Raw genomic sequence first — 26,369 nt, forward strand, 5'->3', positions numbered from 1 at the left:
GAGAGCCAACCCTGCAGACAAGGCACACTGCTCTACCAGGTACAATCTGCATTTAGATGGTTTTTTTGTTTTCTCTAACTTATAAGGAATACATTGGACAAATGATTAAAATGAAGTATTTGCTGCCCTTTCAATCTAACCTACATATGCACACAAATTTCTTGTGCTTTTCTGCCATTCTGCCAGCACCAGCCATTTTCTACAAGGAGATTAATTTAAAAAAGCCACGTTCACATAGCAGGAATAGCTTCATCAGAACGGTGCCATTGAAACTCAATAAAAGGTGTTGAATAGGTAGGTAACTAGCATGATTTAATCCTACAAAAACATGTAAAACCTACAATAAAGACCAAAATTATTCATACACATGGTAGATTTAGATTTAAATTCAGGTTTTCCCCCAGTGTATTATAAGCCTGGCGGGCCACCAGGCATTATTTGTGTCCCCACCAGGCTAAGCATTGTTTTTTATTATGTATATAGCATAGCATAGTATAGTATAGTATAGTATAGTATAGTATAGTATAGTATAGTATAGTATAGTATAGTATAGTTTTTTCTTTTTGATGAGCTGAGAGATTTTAAGGCTGGAGGCTTCATTGCCATCACTCTCATCTTTAGCTCCTTCCACAGATTTTCTATCAGATTCAAATTAGGAATCTGACTAGGAAACTCCAAAATATTCACTTAAATCAGAGGAAATGTGTCAAGATTTCCTCCAAGCAAAATCTGCCAGTGGTTTCTATATATCTGGATTTTACTGGAGGGAACTATTCAGACTGGATTTTATCCTTAAACAGAAGCCATAAACAAACAACAGAAGAATGTAATTTCTGTATAAAGTTACATTTATAACATTTTCTACAATATTTTAATATTTCTCTAAGGGGACCAGAGCAGTTTGGTTGGTTTTGAATGGATCAGAGTTTGTGTCCTTGGACAGTCCACTATGCTTGAGTAGATATAAAAATGCAAATAAGTTCTGGTATTCAGTGTGAATTTCCTACCTGTGTGAAGTATAAAAATAAAAATCCCTTCAAAATGTTTTAACACCTTTCCTTTATTTAAATCAACAGGCAACTCTGCTCTCTTGATCTAATCTGGTGAAACTTTCCAGTGATTCACTTTGTGATAAATCAAACTCATCTTTTCCAAAAAGACACTATTTTGATGGTTCATTGTATTAAAAAAAGAAGGGAAAGACAAGTGAGCAATACCAGTTGCTTTGCCAGTATGCTATGACCTAAAGCACTTTTCATCATAAAGTGAAAATCATTTCAAACGGACAAAAGGATCCTTGCATAAGTCTTCTGTTAGTCTTCCCTGCAACAGCTCGAAAATGTCCAGTCCAGTGAGGCCGACAGTAGGAATGTCTAACCAGTGCAGCACACCAGGCTCTATCTTCTAAAGTGAAGAGTCTCGGTCAATTATTCATGCTAGAGACAGAAAAGCTTCATTTCTTAAAGCTTTTTTGTCTTTGTCAAAGTGTTGATACGATTTTAAATAATTGAATTGTGAAATGCCCTAGGTTGGTCTTGAGGTTGAGGGGTTGAGCCGTCTTGTGTGGAGCTGTCACTCACACAAACACCCCCCCACACGCACACACACATAGACAGTGCACTTAAAAACTGTGTAGCAGAGAATGGGGGAAATGGACGATGCGATGCAGGGTGCGTGCATTGAGACGTGAATAAAGACCACTTGCTCATAGATTCATAGGCTTCTGTCATCCATTATTTAGCATGCAGGAGAGAAGTGGATTGGTGGCTAGATGATTTTTTTGACAGCATTTACATGGCTGATGGCACCAGATGGGAGGATGATTTTACTGGCCGAGGTAAGCACCTTGTTAGAATTTGCAACTTTCACTATAAAAGTAATGAGGAAAAGATGTTTCAAATTCTCAAACAGTCAAAGTTTCACATTTTTAGTTTCCATGAGGCATGAGCTGGTATGATTTACTCACAATTAGACAAGTTTTACTCTGGAACAGTTTTTACACAAGCATTTAAAAGCATACTGTCCCTTTCGGTGTAGTTTTCATAGATTTGGGTCACGATTTTATTGATACATGTGGTTGAATTGTCCAAAACATCATAGGGATCCTGACTAATTTCATAAACAACCTGTGTATGATAGAGAGGTATAGGCATTTGTAGGGTTTTATATTCTTCCAGCACCATTGGAATGAAAGGCTGATGTACAAAAGTGTGTACATCAGTGTGATGGGGAAGTACAACAAGCCTCAGTCACGAGCCATCGATCAACAACTTTTTATTTGCTAGCTCTAAACTTACATTACCTGAATAAAAGTGACTGTTGCAACATCTTTTTTTTCTACATAAGTATTACTGTTTTATTTTGACCAGAAAGATTTCTAAAAAATCTCAATTGGTCTTCCATATTTTTCTTCCTGTCAGCTCATCAGCAGTATTCAGCAAAAAAAGGTAAAGAGGGAACACTTCTACCCCACCTGTGCTACATTCAGCTGGAAACAACTTCGATTACTCAGGCACCTTATCTGGCATCTAAGTAAAGGGTCATAAAAACGTGGGGTAGTACAGTGAAAAACATAAATTTTCTGAAGCCTTAGAAAATGTTTATATCCACAAATGGCAAGTTCTGCAACTGAAGTACAATTGTGGCTGGCAGCGTTGTGGCAGGCTCAGACTCTGCACCGCCAAACCATTGGCAGCGAGACAACAAACAGTTCAGGGACATCACAGAACATGCTAGCACAAAAATCAATTTGTGTACAATTTAGAGATTGATATAGATTTCAACATGGCCAATATTTCCTTAGTGGACAAATGTGAAACGTCAACAAAAAAAGGGGAAAGCAATGGCTAGCCAGCACTTGCCCTCCATCCAAAAGCAAAATGACATTAGCACTCGTCTATTGAGTTTGCTAAATGCCCCACATAAAGTGAATTTCACCCCCAGGGCTGGGAAACAATCACGCAGAAGAGCGTTCCATTTAAGTGATTTGAATGATCGGCGCGCCGCAATGCATCCTATCAGCCAGAGAAATGGGTCAATACACTGAGACTAAGTGACACTGCTGGCAGCCGGCACTCTCGTGGAAGACCGGGCAAAAGGACGACGAGCAGGACCCTGCCATCATTGGGTCAGACAGATGTAGAGAAACAGCCCTCTCTGCAGTGGCACACACCACCAATCATGGAAACACTGTTATTTCAAGAGAATATAAAAAGAAGAAAATCCAAATATCAATATCAGCACGCCCAAGAGGTCTGCGCCTGGTCCAAGCAAAACATACCTCACCAAGCATTCCCATCAGCATGTATACCATTATCTGAGCATGTCATAGTCTAGCAAACATTGTTGCATTGGTTGTTAGAGAAGAAAGGTGTAATGCCTTACTTTCAGCATTGATTGACATTGTGTCTTTCTCCCAGGACACAACAGTGATGTAGGCCTCCACTGAGGCAGGGATAATGCACTTGAAGACCGCCACATTGCCTCTCATGGCTTTCTGGTCCTCCACCCGGACAGTGTACGGCTCTCGTAGGACTACAGGCAGAGGACAAAGAGGTGTGCAGTGTTTAAGCTGGAAAACGACGCAGGCAGAGTTCAGACAAACAACCTCTCTTTAGTGCAATGTTAATTTCCAGGGCTACAACAAATCAATCGGTGGCAGAGACATTCAAAGAAGAGAGGGAAAACAAAAAACTGACCAGCCTTGATGTGGACATCTTGGCTCCTGATTCTCCCTGAGGGGTTCTCGGCTGTGCAATAGTAAGTGTTGTCGTGGATGAGTTTGCTGAAGCTGGAAGGGGGGATGTGGAAGATCTGAAGGGTGCCATTGGGGTGCACATGGCGGATCCCTGGCACATCATAGATCTCCTCGCCGGTGGCCAGGTACCAGCGCAGTGAGACAGGGGGCACGCCTGCAGCGGGACAGGGCACCGATGTCCCTGTGGTGCTGGCAAACACTACCTCTTGCACAGATGCATTGACAAAATATAAGCTGGAACGTAGATCTTCACAGAAAACTGCAAAGAGAGAGAAAGGGAGAAGAACAAGATTACAAAATTGTAAGAAAATGTAATTCTAGTCCTGGATTTTGAACCTAAAAAGTTAGTTTATTGTTTTTTTAGTGCTAACTGCAGGACTCCACCTGTAGCCTCCTACTAGCATGTTGACTACTACACCTGAAGTAGTCAACATGCTGCTGTCATTGGGTCACAAGGGTCTCAAGGATTCACAAGGATTTCTAGTCTTTTTTCCTCTGCTCCCTTCCTGTGCAATTCCGTTTGCTACATCACTGGCAAACGTTAGCAATTGGTTAAAATTTAAAACCATAACACAATCTATGCCTCTAGGAAGCAATCGTTTCTCAACAGCTGAGAGCTCAGACACTCTCTATGAAGCAAGTAAGGGCTGGTTTTCACCAGGTTATCCTTACCCCAGACTAGGCATGGATCATTAAGATATCAAGGTATCAAAAAGTTTTTATCTTTGTAATGACATGCTAACAGACTCAACAGAAACAACACATTCATCTGATACATTTAATTTGAATACATACTCAAGTAAATCTATTCAATAGAAGCACAGTGGACTCAGATGGAACCGTTCACTGACTTCACCTACACTTATATGCACATCAACATGGACCAAACAACCCTTGGTTAAAAGCAATATACACAAAGTAAATAAAGAAAACTATGGGCCATCAGGAGCAGAGGAAGAAAAACAGAACTGGCACTTGTTTTTTTTTGTAGAGGAAAGAAGCAGGGAGTGTCGCTGGTTTTTCATCTCTGCGCCAAAAAACAATGCATGAATTTGCAGGTAAGGAATTCCTCCATTTATTTTCTTAGCTCTTTTCTTCTACTTTTCTTTTCTGTAAACAGTTTACAAATCAGCATATAATCCACAGTGACCATTGTTTGTTTTTAGTGTGGCCTGGTGGGGTTGCAGCGGCATGACTCCCATGTAGTGCAACTTTTTTTAGTGAACCACACGTGTTTAGTAGGCCTTGCAACAAACTAAAAGGTCTCAAAGTGGAATGGTAAGCTGAAATCAACCCACCAAGATTCATCTTGGAACAGCCATTGCCCGTAACCACTATGAACTATGCAGGGTAATACAGGATAGTACAGTTAATTAATTGAGAACAAAACTTTGTTGACACGCTCCGACTCAAACTGAAGTTTTAAAGACTTCCAGTTTTTGAACATTTTGTATCTCAACAGGTCTTTTAAGTTGTAGGTCATAAAGGTCATTAAACAAGTATTACTAAACTTTTTACAGCAGTGTACCTAAATGCTGCAAAACATCTGTCAAAAAACAAAAAAAAATGTGGTTGAAAAGATTGAATCTATAATTTTGGATAATTGCATTTTAGAGTCAAAGCTGAAGATCATGTGCGCAATTGGATTTACAACACACTAGAAGTTAGTGAATTATTTTGATGCCATCTGCTGAGCAGCTACAAGCAACATAAAATCTGTTAATATTCAAATGCTGACTCTACGTTGCGTGCTCTGTGATAGGAGCAGCCTTGTAAAGCTGTTGCATACACCACCAGTGTCAGTAACCTACTGTAAATATTTCAGGCACCGCTGCCGTATACCACAGCCTCCACTCTGTGCTAATGTGGGATCCCTCCTCCTGTCGCCAGCCCACTTGCTTGGCTGCGCGACAGCTGCCAATCCCCCCTCCCTGGAGACCAAACATTTTAGCGCTTCATAAATTCCTAATGAGCGTTCTCGAGTCACCAGCCACTTCCACCCACTGGTCGTTCAACCTGCTACAGCAAACAAACAATGTGGCGAACACATGTTTCTGCACATTTAGAGCTAGACTCACTTCACACATGCAGTACTCTGAGGGTTGGGCCTGGAGGTGTTGAGAGAGGAAGGCCTGAAGTTGTCAACAGATACAAGGCTGCCGTTTCTGATCCAAATGGTGTCAGAAGAAGGCAATGGAGATGAAAGGAAATCGCGGTACAAACTTCGATATAGTCAGTCGTAATAGGCATGAATAGCACATTTAACTTGGATTTTTTTAATGGTTTATTTGATCCGTTCTCTTTCCAGGGTGGTGATTGTATGATATAAAACTTCAAGGACTTTTAAAAATGTGAGCTTTTGAAGTAATTGTGAATTTTCTCAAACCGTACAGGTTCCGAATTATACATAGAGGCTCACATTCATTCATACATTTCACTAATATTTGATTAAATACTCCAAGCAATCCAACCGTAAACTTTTTGAAGTCATCTGCTAGTTTGTTAGTCTGCTAATTCTGATTGAATATCTAACCATTTTTGTTAGGCAGAATAGTTAGATTTAATTAAAACTGTTTTCCTGACAGATCTAGAATTTGAGAATAATTCAGATATTTTTGATAGGTCTATCGTAGTACTTTGGTAAAGCCATTGCAAAAGCTTAGTTATACCCTGCTATGACATATGAAAGATTTGATTTATTTCAGTATTACTATTTATACAATAAATATGAATAATCAGAATAATCCCTAATACTGAAATATATTGGTGGGGGGTTTGGCTAGCAGCAGCTTATTTAGATTTAAAGTGACAGGATGCCCTAAAGCAGCTCAACATATGCAGAACTGACCAGACTAAAATCTAATTATCTAAGAAGGATTTTGTGCAAAAAATGTAATGAACATGCTTTATATAGTCCATAGACCTGTCCGAACCTGATCAAGGAAGCATAACAGGCCACCTTCAATCTGAGGTTGACAGTTTTGGACCTTGGGAAAGGCTGACACGGCTGAATAACCTCTACATTTGTTTCAACTGACAGTCTTATAATTCTCAATCAAAAGGTATTCTAAAAGAAAAGAAAAGAAGTTGTCATTTTAAGATAATTACAAAGTTCCCCTTCACTTCACTGACCTCTTTAGACATTCCTGTTGTTCTACATGTTGGTCAATCGAATGAGTCGTGGCAATCAAAACCTTTTTTGAGGACCAAGATAAACTACAAGCCACAGACATTTGAGAGTATTAATGACAATAAGGCCTGATAATGTTAAAGAACCTGCAGCACTACTTACTACTATATTTAGGGAAATGTAAGCATATATTTGAGGTTGTATATGCTAATTTGGCCTTGTGTGTGATAAAGAATATCCAGAGAGTTCATTTTGTAAATACATAATACAAAATGACCATGATGAGTGAATGGAAGCTTCTGGCTAAAGCTGCACATGCTTTCAGGAACTGTTCAGATGAAGAACTATTTGCTGTGGGTGTTCATAGAGACGGATTGCGCTGACAGACAAACACCATGCCACACTCTTGCATAAACAGGGTTTAGGCACAAGAAAACTCCAGAAAAATCAGAGACACGAGCTTAATAAACATTGCGTTCTCCCTGCAGTGATACACGGGGGTCCTCTCAGTGGTTAATTTACGGACTTGTAATCACACAGAGTAACAGCTTGTCATGGGTTTTCTCAAGTAGGAAAATCTGCCATCAAGATGATCATAAAATCACAGCATCTGTTATGAATAGCGGGGAGCTTGAGGCATTTATGTGTATGACTGTTTCAGTATTGGCTCTCACCATCTGTCCACATTTCTGTAATGATCTCCTAAATACCGCTGAGTCCTCTTGGCCCCATGAAAGCAAACGCAACTGTCTGTTACTGGCACAGTGCGCGATTATGTGCGACTTCAGGTAATACCACAGACTCCATAAGTGATTTTATGGACTAAATAAATTAAAGGTAATGTAAGAAAACAGGACATGAAATTATAATTTGTCACACTTAATCATATCTGAGTTTAAATAGTTACAATTTTAAACCAATCAGCATTTTTATACAAGAAAAATCTGGGGTTTAAAGTTTGAGATACTCAAAATTCTTTAGTTTTCAGATCTGGATCACAAGTTAAGAATAATAATACAAATTGTCGTAAAACCATAGGAAATAACAACCCAATTTAGATGCTGCCTGGATCTGTTTAAAGTGCGTTATCTCTTCATATTGGAATAATATATTCACATTTATCCACCTTCCCAGTATAGTAGCATTTGGCTGTAATCATCCATCAGAAAAATTGTATTCTAAATGAGAACAAGCGGCCATCAGGCGGCTATGGTCCCAGCATGTTTAAAAGTGACTGAGTGATGAGGAGAGGAGAGCTTGCCTCATAACTGCTTTTGTCTCAATAAAATGATTTGCACCAACTCATAAAAAATGGAGACCACCTCCGCCGCCACCATCAGCTTTTTATGGCTGGCTGATCCGTAAAGATGGTGGCAACTGATGGGGAGGCGAATCCCACCCAGATCCCAACGGTTCGGAAGGATGCATTGGTGGTGCATTTATGTTTCAGCGCAGAGAGGTCACGAAAAATAGTAAGTGTGGGGGGTCGAGAGGGCAAGGAGGGAAATAGAAAGCTCTTAAAATGGAGGTAGGTCAAATTTAACAGGGAAGGTGAAACAAAGGAAAGACCATAAAGAAAAGAAGAAGACGACTTGAAATGACCAGTGTTGTCACTTGATAAAGCTGCTCGTCACACTATTTCTTATTTTTCCATGTGTTTGGGTATATCAAGAAACATGTTTCATGGGTCCTAATATGAAGGAAAATGCATATTTTGCAAAACATTAAAGCTGCAGTATGTAACTTTTACAAAAATATGTATTTTCCACACTATGTTGTGGCAGGATGGTACGAGACAAGTTGAGTTCAAGTTGAAAAAAATCAGCTTAAACTCCACTTTCTCCCTCCTCTCTTTAAAAAATAAAAATAAACAAAACAAGACAAAAAAAACCAAACATTTGTCTTCTAAATATAAATTCAACCCTTTTTGTTCAAAGTCACATGCTGTTTTTGATACTTTTAAACGGATGTGCAGGCCTGGCCGGGTGTCTGTAAACAAAATTGGGCCTCAAAATATATTAATCATTAGAGTGGAAATTATCAAGCTCATCTTAACTGATCATGAGATTAATTGATTAATTGTGTATTGCAACAATGATAGATGTGTACCAATTAAACCACAGAAAGATGTGGATGTGGATCAACTGAACTGATTTTCACAAAAAAATGCTGAAGAGTGGAGATGCAACATTTTGGCCTGACAGCAGTAATATCCCACCCTATCAGACGCTTAGGAAGCTGATGCTGTATCATCATTTACTTAAGGCAACATTCGCAAAATCCAAGGCAGGGAGACATAACTATGTTTAAATTTAATTAACATTGTTTCTGCAGATATCTGTTTTAGAAAACAAACAAATACATTTTTATCTGACCAGTATTCATGATCGACTGGTTCGCTTATGCAATTGGGCAAGCAGATCAAAAGTGAATAGAAAAGAACAGCTGCTCTTTGTTTCTTCAGATATCTTACTGGAGACTTTTTAAACTGCATTTCTGACTCCATTAATGTGGTTTGTGTTTACAGTTAGGTTAAGTGTTGAAATCTCAGCAAAATACATGCAGGATAGAACAAATATCAGAACACTTCAGGCATAAACACTTTTTCTTGAGCCACCGATGCTTGAAAATGAAAAAACAGAACCACTGGGTCAGTGACCTGATCCTATCAGTGCGGTGTGTGAAAACTGATATCAATTGCAGTATTATTTTTTTTTGGCGAATACCATAACCTTAATATCTGCCAGGCAGATATTATGATTTTATACATGAGCGCAAAGATGTCAACAAAGCCTAGAGTTGAAGAAGGGAAGAAACATGAAAAAGACACCTGCAGGCAGACACTTTTCATTTTCCTGGGCTGTTAAATAACAAGGATTGTTTGTTTGAAGACAACCCTAACAGTGTGTGACTTTTCCCTGAGAATTATCTAATAAAGGAGAAATTACATAAACCCAATTTGTATTTTTATGACATATTATTCGAATGTGCAGCTGTGAATTCCAGACAATTTATTTTAATAACGCTCGCTCGCAAGCAAGAGAGACAACATGTGGGCGGCTGTTGGCTGTCATCAAGTGTGTTTGTGTGCACGGCTGTTAAATGATAATCTGGTTAATGGCTGGCATGAAAAGCAAGATGCAGCGCACAACAGATGTGCCGCTCGCAGATGCACTCCGTAAAGTGGCGAAGCGCATTTCTGAAGATGTGTTGATGATTCCGAAGACACCGGCGTGAGATCAAAAGCGGGGGCTGGCAACGAAATCTGGAGAGATGTGATGAAATTTTCATGTGGATTCTGTCGATAGTCGGTCAGCTCTGAGACTGAGAGAGAAATATTTGAAGGCTGTCTCTGCCTGGCTGAGAAGCATGTTTCTTTGCATTTATTAAATAGATGAAAAACAATTTTGTACAGTAAGGATTCCTCTTTCTTTTTCAAAGCTTCTCTTCTTTTGTCAACATTGATACTCTAAAGGGGCAGTAGTATGTAAAATCCAACTTATTGAGCTTTACTTAATATTATAATGTTATTTCCTCATCAAAAACATACCTTTAGTGTTACTTTGATTCTTTCATGCATGTTTGAGAAAATATTTAATCTCCCCTGGCAACCATTCAGCACCCTTCCCTCATAACTCCCCCACTCAGTTCCTTCAGACTAGCCAGCAGCAATTAGCAAACTGTGCATCTGCTGAGCTCACTACAAGAGCCAGTTCTCAGTGAAACACTGCTAAAAATGTTGTTAAAAGGTTAATAGAGGAGTGATGTTGCGATGACTTTCTGGGGGCAGAATTTCAGAAAGAGTAGATGCTTTTAAAGAGACAAAGGCTCAAATTCAAGGTGTTAGATTACTAAGTCAAATTTCTCTTAAGTCATATGTGATAGATAGAACAACTGAAGTTAATATAGTCACTCAACTGTGCTATAAAATACATAAGCACTTTGTATTGCCTTGCTGCTGAAAATGTGCTATATAAGTAAAATTACCTTCATCTATAACACTGCCCCTTTAAAATGCAGTCTACCTTTGATTGCTTAATGAAAACACCAAAATCAAATCACCTCCGACTTCACCAGGCTGTCCTAATGTTAGATTTAGCTTTGCTGAAAAACACACCAAAAAGAAGAAGTCATTTGTTCAATTATAAATCTCGCACATGCATAAATGATGAACTCTCCTTTTGCGTTGTCTACCCTGGTAAGTCTCAGAGGAGGGGACAGCAGCAGGGAGACGGAGTCCTGTTGGGCCAGTGAAGTAGGTCTCCTCCACTAGCTGTGTGGAATAATGCTTAGCACAGTCCCACATGTCAGCACCTATTGGTGGCAGGCCCTGCTGAAATCCTCTAATCGTGGATTGCAGGTGACTCCTCGCGTAGTCATCCCCTTTGTGGAGCCGCTGCTACACCATTTAGAGCTCAAGGGCACCAGACGTGTTTCAGTCAAGGAGAGTGTATGCAGGCGTGTCAGATGGAAGTGCATGTGCGAGGGGGTGGGCATTAATGTCTGGAAGCCGATAAACATAGATCCTGACTTGGGCTTGGTGTGCAGGCAAGACATCAAGTCAGATTTGGTAGAGAGACATCTTGTTGGGTTTAGCCTGCTATCGTAAGATTCATCTTGAAGTGTCTGAATGAGGAAATGTTTTAACAATGCAACATTCTTAGAAATAAGGTTATACAAGTATATTCTGGATGCTCCTGAACAAACAAGCTAAGAAAAACGCTTCTTCTTTTTTTAGTTTCATGTAATGCAACCACGTGAAACAAGGTAAAACATCATAACAAATGAAAAAAAGAAACAGAAAAACGCAGCAAACAAAAATGTTGCAACCACAGACAAAATGCTCCAACTACTGTACATGAAATGAAAACACATGCATATATACAGTATATATACTGTATATACAGTATATATACTGTATATACAGTATATATACTGTATATACAGTATATAATGCTCCCATAGAATGGCAGCCAGTGCAGTTAGCGGAAGGTTGTGCAATCCCAGGTGAGGCTCTGCTCGCTGCTGCCTCACTAGCTTTGCTTCCGAGCATTTGAATGGGAAAATGCGAACATTTGGTGATTTTGAAAAAAATATAATCAGAATTGGTGAAGCTAAATGAAAAATAGGTACTTTATAGTACAACCACAGGGTGAAAATAGCAATATAAATTCTTTTATCATTATATATCATTTTTCCATGATGACAGGTGAGGCTCTGCCCATAGACCACTATGGGGAGTCTGGAGTAGGTCTATGTGAATATGTGATAGCTCTATAATATTGTAAAACTCCATGAATTATAACACAACTTTTCTTTCTTCCTTTTTTCTGACCATCCTATTAAATCTTAACATTCTGTCTTTACTGAGGGTTTGGTCTATACGATTTGGCAATCGACTCTAGCTAGGCGTCTGGAGCATTTCCGTTTGTGGAGTGAGTTTGCAACAATTCATATTTGCTGTTGTTTTTACTATTTTCTGCATTTTCCCTTCCGCTTGTATTTCCTGCAGTTGCAGCATTTTTTGTTGTTGTTTGAATTCGTTTTGCTGCTTTTAGGATTTAGCTTCCATTTTTTGCGCTTGCAATTTTTATTTTGTTTGCAGCATTTTTCTGTTTGCAGCATTTGAATTTTTGTTCGCATCATTCATGTGTTCACAGTGCATTTTGCTGTTTGCTGCATGTTGGCATCACTGTATGGAGCACTCTTCATAACAAAGTTCCAGACTTTTCAAAACTAAAATTTACTGTTTCAATTTGTATAACAAACCTTTTAATGGACAGATGGCAATATAAATATTATTCAAAACTATTTTTTCTTCCCATGTGTATCCAGGCATGGATAATACTAATATTCCAATCTTTTCCTGAAGGCTTTGGAACCCTACAGTATATAACCCATTATCATCCACTCTAACAGTGTCAATCAGTGGTTGCTTTCAAAATTACCTCACCAATTTATTTAAGTAAGCGTCTGATCAATACACATCCCACTTAAACACAACATAAAAAGGTCTATACATTAACCCATATTTTAGCCCATAAGAATTCAACCCTGCTCATTTTATATTTACCTCAACCATACAACTTTAATCAGCTTATGCAAAACCTGTGCAGAGTATTCCAGTATTCCTGTAGCACTGAAATAAAAAAAAAACAACAACTCCATGGTGTTTCATCTTTTTGCCATATCACTGAGGTTCACTGCTTAGCGGTCTGCCACAACAACTTGGTTTCCTCCATTCGTTCAGGGTTTTAAATTAGCTATTAGCCTTAACATGTCCTCCCTGCTCAAGGCTGATAACATTTTGAAACAGCAGGGTCTGATTGGCTCAGAGCCACACTGTGCCCCTTACCAGGTCAGAGATCTTTGTTGTGCTACAGCTTGCACTGAGGCATCAAGGCATTAGGGCGACTCCACTGGGGTAAGCTATAGCACTGAGTCACACTGACAGCTCATGGCAGGCAAATCAGGTAATTAAGGCAGAACTCTGAAGGAGCCGCCTAGGGAAGGAGTGTGGTGGGGATGGGGGAAGGGGCAAGGCCAACTGATAGGGAAGGGTGGAGATTGGGTGGAGGACAGGCTGGTTTTCATGATGACATCCCAAACCTCCACCCTTTCCCCCGTTGCCCGAGGGGATTACACAATAAGCGACAAAGATAAGCACCGCACTGAGCATAGATGTGTGCATGCAAGAGTCCCCCCACTCTTCTAAATCAACGGTGCCCAATTTGCTCTCATGAATAATGTTAAGATCCCCATTCAGCGCTATGCAGCTCCCATGTAAAACCAATTTTACCTTCCTCTGATGTCAGCTCTCTGGAGGGCAAAATAAGAGTCACCTTTGAGTGGGCTATGGCAGTGAATGCTCATTTCCATGAAAGCCGGCAGACCACAGCAACGTTCCCAACCACTTGTTACTTGGAAGACTGATCAAATATATAAAGAATGTGTGACATCAAACTGACTGAGGGTGTTTTTACATCAAAGACCGAAGAACCACTGAAGGAAACAGCACAAAAAAAATTTAAGAAAGCACTAAGCGCAACTCCCTTCTTTATGAAATGTAGGCAAAAATGGAATGGTGTCAGATTTTAGAGGTTGTAGAATTTCTCTTTTGTCTTATTAATATAAAATATTACCTCCTCGTTAATCCATGTCTGATCACGAGCCATTTCTCCTGCTAGACACAGTATTTAATTTGACTGCATTTACCCAGAATGCCCTGTGCTATAGTTCGCTTCCTGCTTTTGGAATGATGCCCAATTACATATATGCATTGGGACTGCACCAGCGTTCACTCCAATCGAACAGAGATCTAGGTTTGCAATCGAACCAGAGTTCGTTTGGCAAGAAACTAGAGTTCAACTAAAGTGGACTAAACGGGTCTGGTGTGGATGTACCCAATGACAGAAGAAGAAGAAAAAAACACCGTTGAGAAGAGAACCCCCAACAAGTGAATAAATGGACAAAGGCTGGTTAAAGAAGACACTAGTCATTTTTGAGTTAGGACACAAACACCAAGTAGAGACAGAGAAATCCACGACATCATAAGCCATGTTGGTTTAGGACTCTCTGTTGGATCTATTGAATTGCACTATTGGGGTTGTGTAGAACCACTGGATTGTTTACCTATGTACGATATATAAAACACATTTTCACAGACAGTTGACCTTCTATTTTGTATTCAGGTACAACTGGTAACCAAATCTCCAGTAATTCAATATGTAATGTACTGAATACACACCAAACTAGAACTTTAAAACCGGGGTGTGTAGCAAACCATAATTTATGCATATGAATACAACTCTAGGGGACGCAGATAGTACTATCACTGGAACTTTTTCAACATCAGCTTTTTGGAGAGTACTTTCTGTCGCAGACTGGGAATGTGAAACCAAGCAACCCTCTACACAGACAGAACAACGAGAAAGCAGGTTTCATTATCCAAGAGGTCTAAAACTTAAAAAAATACAATAAAAATTCTACGTTTTTACATTAGGGTTAACATTACATTATGAATTCTTATATTGCATAACATTAGTGAACGCTTCCATTTTCTAGACAGAAGTACCTGTAAGGATAGTCAAAGGCTAATCAAAGACATCATGCACATTGCAGTCGTACTACTTGTGTTTCAGAGAAACAAAGGTCTGACTGGTGCAGAAAAACTGATGCATAGTCATGGTCACCAAGTCGGCCAGTTTTGAACCCCGACAGTGACTCTTAGAGGGGCAGTATTACGTGAAAACAACTTTGTGCTTTACATCAGATTATGTTATTTCCTCATCAAAAACAGCTGCAGTTTCCAAGCGTCCGCGATTCGGCCTCACAGAGCATCCCTAACCCGCGACTTCCCCACTCTGCTCCTTCAGACTAGCCAGCAGCAATTAGCAAACACCTGGTGGAACTGCACATCTGCAGTTGAGCACATCATTATATGAACTACTTCTCAGTGCAACGCTGATAAAAACGTTAAACGGTTAATAGAGGAGTGATGTGATGACTTCCTGTAAGTGGAGTGTTAGAAAGAGCAGGATTTTTTAAAGAGACAGAGGCCAAATTTCAATGTGCTAAATTACTAAGTCACATTTCTTTTAAGTCATGTTTGATACATGTAGCATTTCTATAACAACTAAAGCTAACATAGTTAATTGATTGTACTATAAAATGGCACTATGTGCTGGGAAAACACATAAAACTGCGCCTTTAAATAAAAGCAACCAGTGACAGATCTGGTGACTTTTCTGACATTAGTGGAGACTGATGTGAAACCACAGTTCATTCTTACTCTTTCCTATGAGCATCAGGTTCTGCTTTGGGCCCCTCATCTACCCTGAATTCTCACAGGTGGCCCAATCTTTGCACAGCAGCGGTCTCCCAGATCCAGTCAGAGCGGCTCTCTCCTCGTCCAGGCTGATAAATGAATCGTGCACGTGCAAAACTGTCTGCTGAACGATCCCCTCACAGTCAAGATGGGATGAAAATGGATTTCGATTTGTTTTAAATAAATCACTGCTCTAAAATAAATGTCTGCATTTCTGTTTTCTCTTTTTGATCAATTTAGATTATTAATGTAGACTACATAGAAGAAAACAAACCAGAACAGCCAAATTTACCAACAACTTTTCATAAATTTACTTCAATAAATGAAACCACATAATGAGCTTTTGAGGCAGATTGTTTTACCTCTGGGGAAAGCAGCTCTCGCCTTTTATTTCCGGTCTGAACAGCTGAAAACTGAAGTTATTCCTGAGGCAGTGTTATACTTAATGTTTTCTGTGATAAACAAATATAGCTTAAGGGAAGGCAAATAAAACGACCTGTTACATATTTTACTGCTACTTATGTTTTCCCAGTGTAACATTGCTTACTGTTATTTGCGATATCGCCAGGCTTCACCAAGTCTAAGTGATAATTATTTACAAGATTTAAACCTCTCGAAAATAATGTTTTAGCCCAATTAATTCCTAATATATGAACAAAAACAGTCAACACGGCAAAAAACACAACGTCTTATCAAGCGTTTTTGGTCTAGTTTCTAGTGCAAATATATTATTAGTACACATGAAATATGACAAAAGTGACTTACAAGTAACTTTTCAGCAAAATGCAGGAGCTTGTTAAAATCAATAATTCCTTAAGATTGATGAAAAACTAAATGCCATAATCTGCCAGTGGAACAAGACATTTTTATTTATAATATGGGAAAATTTCTTGTTCTGGTGGCAGATTATTTCACTTATAACTAGTACTATTTCTCCCATGTTTCTTAATGAAAAGTTACTTTTAAATTTCCTATGTTTTATTTCAAGTGCTCCAAGATATTTGCACTAGAAACTAGACCAAAAATACTTGGTAGATTTTGTGTTTTTGCTGTGAATTTTCTTACCTTCCTAGTGATAACGGCCATGTTTTACACAGAATCCTGACAAGTGGTTTACCTAACTATACTTTGTGCTTCATTCACCACAGCTCACCACATTAATGTTTAAAATGCTCAGCAGCCTGAGGACTCATAAGATGGACTACATTTTCTCTCTGACATCTTCTATGGGTCTAAATTGCAAATAAATTCCAACCGTTCTTTAAAAACACTTTGATTTCACTCAGTAACTCACTCTGTTGCTTTCTCCAGCATTCCTGCGTGTGTTGCCATGGTTATGCTAACCGCTTGCGATGGATGTTTAGTGATGTTGATCCAACCACCTTGTTGGCTTTGGTTTTGGTGCAGAAACTTTGGAGTCCTAAATTTCTTACCTCCGTTCAGCACCACCAGAGCTGCGTTTCACACAGAGCATTTTTGTTAGAGATGTCCTCTTTAGTCTCTGACTTTCTGAACCTTTCGACAGTACTTGACTTAAATTTGTATGTAATACTTTGAAGTGCAGTATACACTGTGTATACTTTCAGAGAGTGGTTGAGTGGCATTATTTCTGTTTCATTAAAGATTCCACCCACATTTGCTCGCTTTCTAAACCGCAGCCTGACTGAGCTGATGGAGGGGAAAAAGAGACAGAAGGAGAGAGTGGATCAGGTAGGAAGAGGAGGAGGACATTAAACCCAGTGTGTGTGTTTGAATGGAGAGATTAGCTTAAGGAGGAAGGCTGACAACTTGAAGATAATCTACACTACTTATGCGATGTTGCAGCACATGCGTAATATAACCTGAGGCACTACATGTTTAGTTCCAGTGTCGTTAATCTGCCAGAAACCAGCAGATAACAGTTTATAAAAGTTCACTTTTCATTGACTTCTTTTTCTTGATAAATACATTTGAGGCACAAGAACTTTGTTTCCATTACAAATGTGCGCAAAACTTTGTGAATCTTAATGTCAAAAAATCACAATTCTTCAACTGGGTTTAAATAAGAAATCCCACATGAATAAATTTGTTCACGTGACAAGTCATTGAAAAATATGCCATGTCATCATCGTCCAACTACTTCCTGTCATCTTCTTTGTGGTTTGAGCCTGTGGCAACATCTAGTTGGTGATCATGTGACTCGTATGATGTGAAAAAATTTTTTTTCCATTGCAGTTTTGTGAAATAAAACAATTTTGATGAGGCCAATAAAACTCCACCTCATCCTAGCGCCACAGCTTTTAATCAAAAAATGAAAGTTTTTTTGAAATTGTTGTTTTTCCACTAAGCAAATTTGTTTTCAAGATGTCAAATTACACAATTATGAGGTCAGTGGAAACGCAGCTTCTTATCTGTCCAGGTTTTCTTTTACCATAGATTTATGGATGGATTGATGGATTGTTTTAATTAATCCCAAGGCACCTAAAATGCAAGTGGAAAATGTTTATGACAGTGAAATGTTCAGCTTGTCTGTCCATTCTTAGTGTCATCTGTTTTCCTACAAAGTGCAATTAAAGCTCATTCGTTCCATGAAAGAAACTTGTCACCAGCACTCGTTTTTCAAATTACAATATAATTTCAATAATAGCAGCTGCATTTTTAGGTCTCCCTTTAACAATGCAGATATAACCAGTGATGCACATTAACATGCTAGAAGTTGAATGCTAATGTAATCAAATTACTTTTTTTTAACTAATCAGTAAAGTAAGGGATTGAAATTGCAAATGATAAATTATGATGTTGTTGCAACAGTGTTGAAGATAAGGATGAGGTTTGGAAGTGTTTTAGACAAGGATCTAAATTATTTCCCCAATTAATATTTGGGTAGCATGTTTCTAATAAACCAGCTTCTGCAGCTGTAAAGAGCTGCTCTTAATACACTGCCTACAAAAGTTATTGAATCAAATTTCAAAAATCAGATTTTGACCAAAACAAATTAAAAATTCTCCTTCAAAAGACTTTAATAATATTGCATTAAAATGTTTTCTTTAAAAACAGTGAGTAGTTTTTTTAACTAGCATTTTTTTTCTCTTTCATATATTTTTTTTATTAGCTTAGGTAACTACTACAGAATGGGACAAGTTTTTATTTGGTTACTCATCTAATCATCAGAATAGTCAATAGATTACTTGATTACTAAACTGTGTACAACAGCCAATAAAAGGTATTAAAGGCAGTTTAAAATGTTAACTTCCACTCCTCTCTTTTTGCATTAAATTAGCTCTCACAGACTCACTGAGCGATTTTGCATTTATTATGAAAATTCACCCTCAGTAGGAAGTCTAGAAGAAAATAATATGAATGCTTCTCAAGTTTGTTTATTAAAAGAGAATTCAATTAACATCAGTATCAGTGGAGTCATAGCTTCACAAATACCGGAGATCAGAAATTGTCCCCAAATCTCTGATTGGTGCATATTCTTTTAATTTGAAAGTCCTTGTGATGCTTTCATGGCATCAGAAGGTTCAAGCTTAGGAATTATTTCAAAGAAACTGATTTTCTTTTTAATAAAACCACTTTCATGTGAAGGCCTCAGTACAGTGCATGCTATCTACGGCACGGGTGTCAAACTCCAGTCCTCGAGGGCCGGTGTCCTGCAGTTTTTAGATGTGCCACAGGTACAAAACACTGCAGTGAAATGGCTTAATTACCTCCTCCTTGTGTAGATCAGTTCTCCAGAGCCTTGCTAATGACCTAATTATTCTATTCAGGTTTGGAGCAGCAGAGGCACATCTAAAAGTTGCAGGACAGCGGCCCTTGAGGACTGGAGTTTGAGACCCCTGATACGGAGACAAAGAAAGAGGTAAAAAAAAAAAACAGGACGCAGGTGGCAGTGGAGGGCAAATCAAAGTCCTGGGGTTAAGAAAGGATTGTGGGTCAGATGACTTGCCACTTTCAGAGCCCCTCCCATCTTCAGCCTTCCATTTCCCTCAAAGGCAACAGTATTAATTCCTCACTTACTTCCACTATGCAAAACCTACAGAGTACATTCTGAATTCGGGTGGATCTATATTCTGCTTTTATGTTATACATACAGTAAGAGAGATCGCTTTGTCTGTATTTTTCTTACATCACGGTGCATTAGAAGCTCACCTTGTGATTTGGGAATATGGTTTAGAAATCTAATCATTTAGCGGTGTAGAATGGGAGCCTGATGCACCGCTATAATAAATCACCCTGATGGATACACTGTCAGCTGAGAGCAACAGAGACAGACGCTACTGAGAAAATGGCAGCTGTCTGCATTAGAGCTGCCCTCAATCTGCACAGAGATGAGAAGCGGCTTTCATTAACCGCCGTGTTTCCTGTGATAATGAAGCCACAGCACATCAAACCGGGGTTCCACTCACGGCCGTGCCCGCCTTCCATCGGAGCCTGACGCGTATCCCTCATCCCGTCCGACACCTGGGTCGCGTGCGCTAAACCGGCAGCTTGGCGACAGAGGGCCCGGCAAACACCGCCAGGCAGCAAAAACACACAGCAACGTTTTCAGAGCGTTTAGTGCCCGGGATTAATCAAATTATAATTTAATCATCTGATCAAACAGCAATTAGCATAATCACTTCTGGGTAAGGCCTGATAGAGCGTAGACTGGAGCAGAATGGAGCTGGGGGGCTAACAGCACTTTAATGAAACATTCGGCAGAATGTTTGAAAATGTTACACATTCCCGGCTGCGGGAACGAAGCTGGATTAGGAATGCTAATCAAGGGTTTGGCTCTGCCTAATGAACATGTCCAGTAAGGCAGTCAGTGGGGCACAAAATCAGCCCCAGAGTCCCTGACTGTTTCTTGCTCCTCATCTTCTATGTGTCAGCTGCAACTTTATAGATGAAAGCGAACTTATTGTGGCCCAGATGTACTGTAACAGAGCAGAAGTAAAGACAGTTAACTAGGAAAGAGATAAATCTCGTAAATGAAGAATGCGTGCTGCTTCACAGAGAACAGTAGCTGCATTTCCATTGGACAATGTTGACATTTCAAAAATAAATTCACTTAAAAGAAATGCACCACATTTTGAAAAAACCTTCTGTTCTCAATAAAAAAAATTTTAGCACTAGCATGAGGTGTTTAATTATTTTTATTTTTTGGCTGTATCGAAATTAGTTAATTTTGCAAAACTGCAATGATAACATCACATGAATCACATGATCAACAACCAGATGTTGCCACTGGCGCAAACCACAAAGAAGACGGCAGGAAGTAGTCCCTATCTTACAGAAGTGTGCTTAATAATAAACATTTATTAAACCTGTTTGAGGAAATTAAGAGCCAGACATAATAATGGAGCAAACCGTTTTTATCAACTAATCAACATATTTTTAGGCATCATCGCAGAATTTTACATGCTACTCTAAAGATTCAGGTTCAATACAATAAAAAATGTAATAATTTACAGTTGATTGGAAGCGAAGTCATAGATAACTGTTTTATTAGTGATGTTTGTAAGGTGCAGGGACGGCTTTTCTCCAGGCGTTACCTCTTCCTTCTGCTGGTTAGATTTCCAAACTGTGTAAACTCGTGATCGTATTCTGATTTCAGAACCCCAACATAAAAGCAGCCAACATTCTTAGAAGTAAGAGATATGTAAGCTTGTTAATATGCTACTTACTTTTGGATATTCAAACTCATGTCAGCATGGCGGAGAGATAGCACAGCTGCTCGCTGCAAGATAGAGTTGTGGTGTAAATCTTGCCATTTTTTTTCTTATAATGTTTTCAGCTGGTACCCTGGCCCTGTAATACTCCCACAGTCTAAAACATGCAAGGCTCTCAGGTGAATGACAGTAAATGTGTATGTCTGCAAGGATGTTTGTTTCTGTGTTGCCATAGCAATCTTTGCCGCATTTTTACCCAATGACTGCTGAAAAACCATACTAGGAATTAGGAAGGTAGGGAAATGGATGGATGCTAAATTCCATTATATACTCATTGTTTTAGCGATTGAAGGACTGTATGCATAAATGAACTGAAGAAAGCCCAATGAATCCTACATTTAGGTTCATCCCCAAGCTTTATTTCATTTTAGGTTCAACTAAAATCTATCTTTTGTGGGAAAAAGAAAATCAAACAATGAAGAAACAGTGACCGGGTCCTTCATTTACAACAACTACCTGCTTGGTCCCAGCATTGACCTACTGCCCTACTTTATGTAAAAGTCCACAGACATAAATAACACACCTAATTGTTATCCTGTTAAGTCACCTTTCCTTTTAGCTCACGACTGGACCAAGCTCTTTTTGGTGCCATGGCATTTTCAGAGAAGATAGAACACCACAGAAAATTTCACAGACATCCAAGTAATGAGGTTTGCCATCATGCTGAACTGTAGCCTCTCTTTATCCTGAGAGACACACAAGCCAAAATTCTGTGAAAGGAAGATCTTCTGTTTCTGTATGCAAGTTTGTTGTTAACTGTTTGTAAGTATTAGCAAATAAAGCAAACGTCTTTGTTTCTGAATTGCCTCGTGAGTTGAAGTTAGAACTAGAACTGCAAGCAGTTATCAACGGGTTCCTCACCCAACCCAGCAAGTCCCCCTTGCCGAGCCCCTCAGTACATGTGTCCTGTCAGCCATATTGAGCACCTGTATTAAGTATGACTTAGTAATCAGTTATACACTGAAGATTGTAAAAGTTACTGTGTCAAAACTGCAAAACATTACCTTCATACCTCTCTTACATGTTAAATTCTTCTATTGGCCTTTTTCCAGAAGCACCCAGCCGCTCTACAGACTCGGCTCTACTCTACACGCCGTTGCCAACTTAGTCGCTTTGTTGCTATATTTAGCAACTTTTTTTTTTCAAAAAGGCAGCTGGAGATAAATCTAGCAACTTTTTTCGATGCTATTGGAGATTTTGGCGACAGCATACGAAAGAACAAATCATATATCAGCAATGAGTGCTGAACTGAGACCCTCCCACCCCAACAGCTGCAGGTGGTCAGTCTGACAGCAGCCTGCAGTCAGGGCAGAGAGGAGATCAACTCCATCCCATTTCCATACTGCAATTGCATCACGTATGTGCAAACCTACCGCTGATACCACTATGAATCACAAAGAATGTAAATATAATCTAAATATAGTATTTTTATGTGACTTAAGGTTAAGAAACTGCCACACTAAAATAAATTTGTGCTTTTGATTCACGCAGCTTCAGTCATTTATTTGCCTAAAACATATTTAGAGTATTTTTAATTACATTTTGACTTACTGACGTTAATATTTTTTTCTTTTAAAGCCCATGGCGAAATATGCAGATTAGTTGATGACATCATCAAGCGACTTTTAGGACAGTCAATAACTGTAGTATCTAAACAGTTTAAGTGGTTCACTATTATGACTGAGTAACAGTCCTCGTGGGCGGGTTTTTCCATTTAGTTGGGTGACTCCAGAGTGTGAAGCATGGGTATCAAACTCCAGTCCTCAAGGGCCGGTGTCCTGCAGTTTTTAGATGTACCTCAGGTACAAAACACTGAAAAGAAATGGCTTAATCAACTCCTTCTTGTGTAGATCAGTTCTCCAGAGCCTTGCTAATGACCTAATTATTCTACTCAGGTGTGGTGCAGCAGAAGCGCATCTAAAAGTTGCAGGACAGCGGCCCTTGAGGACTGGAGTTTGACACCTGTGGTCTGAAGTATCATGACGTGATCTGTACCCGACAATGGAGGACATGTTGAATATTCAGCTCACTCCATGGCTTATTGTCAGACTCAGTTGCGACTTTTTACAAATGGTGTATTGGACTGTGGCAAGGGAGTTGCCCTTGTGACGTCACCCTATAGCCAATCAGTGACCAACAGTCTTTTGATGCGTCTTCAGCCCGACTCTACACCCTTGCGAAGGAGGTTCTGAAAAGTGGGCCTGGTACCACACAATCATTGCATGTGGAAAACCTTTATAACTGTACAGAGCTGAGTGGGGTCATGCTGAGTAGGTACTAGTGGAAAAATGAGCCAGAGAAAGTGATTAAGTGAGAATAGTTTTCATCAGCTGTGTCGAGTAATGGCTGAACACTGCTGACCAGAAGGCTAGTTTATGTTTAAATATAGTATGAAAACTAAGGCGTGTTTTACATAGTGTTTTAAGGCAGGAAATTAAAGATATATTTGGCAAGCTATAAACAGCAACTCAGACAAGCAGCAGGCTAGATACCCGAGCCAAAAGCCCGGTCAATTAACCAGCTGATATTAACTTTTTATGTCCGTGTTACTCGATAAAGACAGGAGACCTGCACCTAGATTTAATTTCATATTTCCACAAAATTATTTATCAAAATCAAAACACCCCAAATAAAGACCTTAAACAACATTATTGTAACTGCGACAATATGTGCCATTGTTTTTGCAGCAAGTGGAATGACTGCTGAAAACATTTTATGTTTTAAATTTTGGTGGTTTACAACATTATGGCACCATGGGATGGATGGGGAGGTTTTGTTAACAACCCTCCCCAAGCTTACAGCCTACTAATATCTGCAATATTTCTCTCTACAACAACTGGAAATTGTTTTCAAGCCTATTTCACTTCAATTTAGTAAATTTTATCTTATATCTTTCCCATATTTAATTCAAAACACAACACAATGTTTACATCTTGGCAGAAAAAAGAGGATCTCTCTTTAAATTAACCTACACTACTAAGCCAAAAAGCGCAACAACAATGTTTAGTCTAGTTCCTGCAGATTGTGGCCTGCTGTATTTACAATAACACGAACAAAGAATAAGGACTATGTCACCATCTTGTTTCTGGAAGAAAAAGAAAACAAGCCGATTTGATCCGACTCTTTGAGCTTTAGATGCAAAATAAGATGATCCGTCTCTGCGTGTCCCGTCTTCCCCCTCTTTTTCTGCCTCACTACACACTATCATCTCCTTAAGCATTCCAGTCTGGGTTAAATGAAACCTTTAACAGTTCAATGTGCATCCATTAACATATGCTTGAGTCTGCTCACAGCCACGTCGAGGCACATGTACGCACTGCGGAGCCTCAAAGAAACTAAAAAGAATCCTGACCCGATGGCACCAACAAATCCCAAAGTGATTAGTCCGCTCTGTCCACAAAAAGAGTGAGTCACTAATCCTTTCTGATGTTACATCTTCAGCATCTTATAAAAAAAAAAAATGGACTTCTTACTGCCATCTAGAGCACTAGCTATGATACTTCTCATATTTACAGAAGGATTAAAGCCTCTTTAATTTATTCGTTGCCATGAGCAGTCTTAAATAAAAACCTGAAAAGTGACTAAGGCTATATCATTGTATCGGTCTTAAAATAATGACTTGTTTCACTGTGTTATTGTATAGAACCAATGGAAATATGACCACCATTTTATTCAAACCGAGCGTTTTGAAGCTTTGCTCCCCGTGGCCTACATTCAGTTGACTGGTGTGCTGATTTTAAAGTGCGACTGAAGAGCTGAGCTCGGCTGTTGTTTGCTGATGTGTGTTGCCTCGACTCTGTCAACCCTTCCTGCCTCTACGTGAAGTGACAGATGTAAACCAAAAGGCGTGGGTCTTCAGAGACCCACTTTCTCTCTGGCCCTCATGTGACCTCTAAGCATCCTTGTTTTGACTGGTGATAGTTGTTTAAAACTGTAAAATAGAACAGAATACGGTATCTAAGAATAATTTTAAAAAATGCTGTGAAATTAATGACTTTTGAGGAACCGTAGAGCGGGAATCGTCCTCTGTAGTGTTGCTACTATAAAAATGTTTTCTATCAAAGTGGCTGCCCTGGATTTCTGAAAAATCAAAGTTGCTATCATATGGTTTCTTAAAAAACCTTACTTAGAAGTTTTCCAAATAATATTGATGAATCATAATTTATTAAACAGCCGTGTTTGACACAATCAGCAAAGTTCAAATTAATTTTGTTTGACAACTACTTCAGTAAACATACATTAACTTATGAGATGTAGGCAATTTCAAATTCAACCAGAAATTAAAAACATGAAAAGCATCCAAGAAAAATTTAGCTCTTGCTTCTAAATATTACAATTTAAGTTTAGCTACTACATATAGCTGCCTGCTACTAAAATATGTAAAAGCCCATTACTGTAAACTTGCTATAGAGATAGCTGAACTCAAGTTAGAAGAAAATTGTGTTTCTGTCTTTAGTTTTCAACAAAATCTGGAAAAATCAGAACTTTTAAATATTGAAATATTGGAACCAGTACATAAAAGTTTAATCAGTGCAACCCTAAAAATCATGTTAATACAGACTCTGACTTTAGACATTTCTAACACCAGTGGATCAGTACTGCAATCATGATTAGATGCTGAGGAGCTTTTGGATAAAATCTAGATACATGAATGGTTTGTTCTGGTAAAAAATAAAAGAAGACCCGTGAGGTTTTTCTTCTGCTGTCCTTCCAGCAGCACATCAGTATTATTTCTCAGCACTACCACCTACAGTTTGGAAATAGAACTACAGCAAGTCTGCCAAAATAAAAGCTGAAAGTGCATCTATAGTCCATTTCACCCTAATCATGCAAATCATGTGAGTATCTTCTGTCAATACTTTTGAATTATATGTCCTTATTTTTGGTAAATCAAAACTTTTTTTCACTTTAATTGTCCTTGTTTGAAAATAATAACCACTTTTTGTATTCTGTAAAGGTCAA

The 26,369-nt window shown here is 38.9% G+C and overlaps 1 protein-coding gene across 2 annotated transcripts in view; it reads right to left on the reverse strand.

The window, feature by feature from the left end:
• dscam (DS cell adhesion molecule) overlaps positions 1–26,369 on the reverse strand; it is a 97,274-nt gene that overhangs the window by 65,818 nt on the left and 5,087 nt on the right. For both annotated transcript variants that reach the window (XM_023342675.1, XM_023342674.1), the window contains exons 2-3: positions 3,699–4,016; positions 3,385–3,534 (exon numbers count right to left, since the gene is read on the reverse strand). In XM_023342675.1, coding sequence (XP_023198443.1) covers positions 3,385–3,534; positions 3,699–4,016 — 468 coding nt within the window. The remainder of the gene's footprint in view (positions 1–3,384; positions 3,535–3,698; positions 4,017–26,369) is intronic.

Source organism: Xiphophorus maculatus, chromosome 11 (genome assembly GCF_002775205.1).
Source record: "Xiphophorus maculatus strain JP 163 A chromosome 11, X_maculatus-5.0-male, whole genome shotgun sequence".
NCBI lineage: Eukaryota > Metazoa > Chordata > Actinopteri > Cyprinodontiformes > Poeciliidae > Xiphophorus > Xiphophorus maculatus.